This window comes from Halichoerus grypus, chromosome 1 (genome assembly GCF_964656455.1).
Source record: "Halichoerus grypus chromosome 1, mHalGry1.hap1.1, whole genome shotgun sequence".
Lineage (NCBI taxonomy): Eukaryota > Metazoa > Chordata > Mammalia > Carnivora > Phocidae > Halichoerus > Halichoerus grypus.
Window position 1 is genome coordinate 64,293,734 of NC_135712.1, and position 5,305 is coordinate 64,299,038.

General features: G+C 45.6%; 1 protein-coding gene across 1 annotated transcript in view; it reads left to right on the top strand.

Moving 5' to 3' along the window:
* The first annotated feature begins 240 nt into the window (after window positions 1-240).
* NR1I2 (nuclear receptor subfamily 1 group I member 2) overlaps window positions 241-5,305 on the top strand; it is a 25,157-nt gene continuing 20,092 nt past the window's right edge. The window contains exons 1-2 of the mRNA XM_036111760.2: window positions 241-352; window positions 2,148-2,274. Of these exons, the coding sequence (XP_035967653.2) occupies window positions 241-352; window positions 2,148-2,274 (239 nt within the window). The remainder of the gene's footprint in view (window positions 353-2,147; window positions 2,275-5,305) is intronic.

Sequence of the window (5,305 nt, forward strand, 5' to 3'; positions counted from 1 at the left end):
GGTGATGTTAGGACCTGCTGTAAATAATTCACCCTTTTTATAAGCGAGCTGCGACCAGGCACTTGCGAGCCAGGAGAGATTTGAGAGATGATGAAAGCCACGTATTTTGCCCACAACCCAAGGACTTCTGGCAAGCTGCCCCACCTGAGCTGGGATCCTGCCCCCTTTTTTTCCACCCCTAGACACAGAAATGCCTATCTTTACAGAAAGGTCTACTTTTTTTTTTTTTTTAGAGTGGTTATGGGTTCAGAGAAAAATGGAGAGGAAGGTACAGGCAGTCCCCATATGCTCTCTGACCCTGCACATGCTCAGCCTCATAGCTTGCCCGTTATCAACATCGCCCAGCAGAATGGTACATTTGTTGCAATCAATGAACCAACACCGACACATCACAATCCCTCAAAGGCCATAGTTTACATTAGAGTTCACTCTTGGTGGTGCCCATTCTATGGGTTTGGATAAATGTTTGTTTGATGACATGTATCCACCATTTAGTATCATACAAGAATGTTTTCCTGCCTTAAAAATCCTCTGTGCTCCCAGAAAGGCCTACTTTTAATCTTGGAAATAAAGGTTTCCTGGAGTGAGTTCCTAACCCTTTTCAACCTCCCCACCACCGGGTGTGGTCATGGCCTGTTGGTCATAGCTTTACAAGTACTGGGGGTGTCACCAGGCACCCTAGACAGGCTGCTTCCATTGGCACCCCAAGCCAGTATCTCACCTTTTCTAGGTCCTCCTTGTCCAAGGCCCAAGTCAACCTGCCAACCAGTGGGATTTATAATCCAATGCTCCCCAGCCCTAGCAGAATCCCCTATGGATAGACAGAAAAACTGGACTGAAAGACAGGAGTCGCATGGCCATGGGTCCCAGTCACCACTGCTGGCTGAAGCTCCCTAATAGTGAGACGCGTGCACCATCTTATTTCTGCATTTGGTTGAGGAGAGCAAGGTGAGCAATCACTTGATAAACGTTGACCCTAAATTCCAATCCTCCTCACATCCAGGAGGGAAAAATTGAGGGGAAGAGAAGAAACCAGTTTAACTCAAAAACAAGAAAACCATACTTATTCTTGCTTTTCTTATCAGGAGGGCTTGATTAAAATTTCTAATTCAAGATAAAAACAATTTAAATCAGAAACAAGTGTAAGGAAGTCCAAATTTTCCCGAGGAGACCGTGATAATCGTTTATAAATCTCCAGTTCTTATCCCTGTCCATCTAACTGATCAGTTTCCCTCGCCCCTCCTCCTCCTGCTCCCCTTTTTCCTTCCCCCAAGACCAGCTTTACTATTCTCAAGAAGCATGGACCTAGTCCACTCCCCATGCCTGTCATAGAGCATCTTTTAAAAAAAGCAAGTAGAAGAAACATAACCTGTGAAACCCCCCTGCTTTTGGCTTTTATCTATTCTTATCCCTTGAGAGCTCTAACAGCCATCAGGCTCCTCCCAGGGAACACGAAGGATCAGGCTGAGGAGTGAGGGGCTGCTGGTTCCTGGCAGGCCTGGAGGAGGACAGAGCCCTGCACCCATTCTCTGGCTCCAGGTCAGCCGTCAGTGCTAAGGCTAGAGCTGTGGGTGACCACTCCCTGGCAATGGGCTCAGCCCCCTCATCCTTCCCTCTTCCTCTCTCCCTGCGTGCCCCCTCTCACCTAAACATGCTGGCCCTCGCTCATCATCCAGTCAAGTAACACTGTCCAGGAAGGTGGCTTAGACAAATGAAGACATGATAGGAGATCTAGGTTCGAATTAACTTTGCCCTGGAGGCCACAGCACAGAGACGGCCAGACGCATGAATTTGCACAGAACCAGTTAGACAAAGCGATACTAGCAACATTCCTCCCCTTCCCCAGTGTTTTACAGTGAAGACAGGAGAGAAAAAAGTGGGGGCATGTAATGAGAGTAAATACGGTAATCGGTTCATTTGCTAGTTGGAACCCTGGACTTGGGACTTAGGAGTGCCAGATGGGGGCCACTCAGAGCCTCCGTCTGACCTGGACTGAAATGTAGGTGAGAGACCAGATTGGCTCACATCCTGGGAAATAACCTAGACGAGGGCAGAGCAAGCCGTGCTTAACTCCAACAGGAGCACAGCCTCTGCCTCTGCCTCTGCCCGGGCGAGGTGTTCACCACTGCAACAAGCCAAAGATTAAGGTAATGCTCCAGTCTTCACCAAGGCAACAACTTCAGGGGGACTGAGGTTCTGGTTGAGCCTTTGTTCCTGCTTATTCAAAGCGGACCCTAAAGGAGAAGTCACAGCAAAGAAATTGCCACCAAGCAGGTATGGATTTTCTTTCTTTCTTTCTCTTTTGCTGGTGGGGTGGGGCGGGGGGGGGGAGATTGCCTCCCCAGCTCCCTGCCAAAAAAAAAAAAAAAGTGGGAATACAATTATATTGTAACGTTCGAGGCCAGCACCATAGAGGGCTGTGTATCATGTTGGCCTTATTGCTGTTCGCATTTCCAGGATGGAAAAAACCATGAAGATAATCACTTAATATTGAGTTCCATTAACCATGCTTCCTGATCATGCACTTGCCTCCTAAAGAAATAGTCACAGTGGAAATCTCAATTTTCTGTCAGCCGTGATGAGTCATACGTACAATCGGCCCCCTCTCTGTTGCAGAGTTGGAGTCTCCTGATCCAGAAAAACACCAAGGTGCGGGACTGTGGGGGCTGGGAACAGCTCAGCCCTGGTTCCTCTCAGCTGCTGAGTGAGTGTCGGCAGCCCTTGGGGCCAGGGCTGAGACATAGCATCGTGACAGTCACAGGGCCTGATCACCTCTGCAAGGGGTCCCTCAGAGGCTCTTCCAAACCCCTCCCCAGCCCTTGGGCTGAGTTGGCTTTGGCCCAGTGAGTGTTCTATCTTTACTTGCCAGGGTAGGCGCCCTGTCCCGCAGAACAAAACCTCTTCTACATGTGCTCAGTGCCACCGAGCCCCCCTTCTCCCCACATCACAGCCCAGCCTGGCTGAGGCTATGGCCAGCGGCTTTGTTTTAAGGCAACACCATATCTGGGGATGGTCAGGAGCTACCTCTCAGGCCACTGAACCTTGATTCAGTGAGTCAGCTGCGAAGGCACTAGACTCCTCCCACACCGGATGGCTGTGTGACTTTGTTGCTGGGAAGGTCAATGGTCAGCACCAAGATGGCCAAGGTGACTGGATTATTTCCACTGTGATGGGCGTTTGATCTCGAATGATATGGCCAGAGTCCAGAATATTCTAAGCAAGGCCCCAGAGGCTACTACTTATTTAATTAGTTGGTTAATAGGAAAGATTAATTTTTCCATATACTTATTTCTTAAGTATACTTTTCAATATACTTTTAAAAATATCTTTTAGTTATATAATAAACTTAGTCTAAACCAGGGATTGGCAAACTACGGCTGACAAGCCAAATGTGAACCACCAGCTGTTTTTTTTTTTTTTAAGATTTTATTTATTTATTTGACAGAGAGAGACACAGCAAGAGAGGGAACACAAGCAGGGGGAGTGGGAGAGGGAAAAGGAGGCTTCCCGCGGAGCAGGGAGCCCGACGTGGGGCTCGATCCCAGGACCCTGGGACCATGACCCGAGCCGGAGGTAGATGCTTAACTGACTGAGTCACCACCCAGGCATCCCCCACCAGCTGTTTTTATAAATAACATTTCATTAGAACACAGCCATGCTCGTTAGTTACCTATCATCTGCAGCTGCATTTGCCCTAGGACAGCAGAATTGAATAGTTGCAAAAGAGACAGTATTGCCCCCCAAAGCCTAAAATATTAACTATATGGCCCTTTACAGAAAAAGTTTGTCAACTCCTAGTCTCAAGCTATCAACTTGTTTAATTATTATGGCATAAACATAATAAACCACCACAAAATTGACTAAACTGTTGGTAGTAGGTAATAGCTTTTTAAAATTATGAATGTAACAGATGATTACATGCTCTTTGTAAAATGATGAATCCAAAAGTTAAAAATAGAGCTACCCTAAGACCCAGCAATTGCACTACTAGGTATTTACCCACAGGATACAAAAATACGGATTTGAAGAGACCCATGCACCCCAATGTTTGTTCATAGCAGCACTATCAACAATAGCCAAATTATGGAAAGAACCCAAATGTCCATCAACTGATGAATGGATAAAGAAGATGTGGTGTGTATATATATACAATGGAATATTACTCAGCCATCAAAAAGAATGTAATCTTGCCATTTGCAATGATGTAGATGGAGCTAGAGTATATTAGGCTAAGTGAAATAAGTCAGTCAGAGAAAGACAAATACCATATGATTTCACTCATGTGGAGTTTCAGAAACAAAACAGATGAACATAGGGAGGGAAAAAAGAGAGGGAGGCAAACCAGGAAACAGACTCTTAACTATAGAGAACAAACTGAGGGTTGCTGGAGGGAAGGTGGGGGGCGATGGGGTAACTAGGTGATGGGCATTAAGAAGGGCACGTGTGATGTAATGAGCACTGGGTGTTGTATTGCAACTGATGAATCACTAAATTCCACTCCTAAAACTAATATTACACTATACGTTAACTAGCTAGAATTTAAATAAAAACTCAAAACAATAAATAAATAAAAGTAAAATGATAAATCAGCATAGATAAAGCTAAATTCTCCTTAAGCCTTCCTGCTAATGCCAATCCCGTTTCCCCAAAAGTAACTGCTATAACCAGTTTGGTGTATTTATTGCCAGTCTCCTTTGCATTCACATATACATATATGTCATACTAGTAAACTATTTGTTGTCATATTATTCTCATTCTGGTTTTCCACCCAACAAACTTTTCATATCCATATTCCATATAGAGACTATCTCCATATATAGCTCTACCTCAATAATTTTATATATATTATACATAGGATATGTGCATTTTATTTTTTCCAGAGGCTTATATTTACTTGGGGGGGCGAGGGGCCAAGGGAGAGGGTGAGAATCTTAAGCAGGCTCCAGGCCCAGCGTGCAGCCTGACGTCAGGCTCCATCCCACGACCCTGAGATCATGGCCTGAGCTGAAATTGAGAGTCGGAAGCTTAACTGACTGAGCCCCACAGCGGCCCCAGAATATGTACATTTTAATTTTTGATACTATCCAATTGCCCTCCCCAGTGCCTGCACCGATTTATGTCCCGCCCAGCAGAGAACGGCAGTTACTGCTCCTGCACACCCTGGTGCTTGCTATTAAACATTTATCACTTTTCCAATTGGAGGAGTGAAAATAGTAACCCATTTGTAAAATATGTACATGTCCCTGATTACTAATGTGCTAGTTAGTCTGCCTTCGCTGCTGTAAAAAACACCACGCGCTGGACG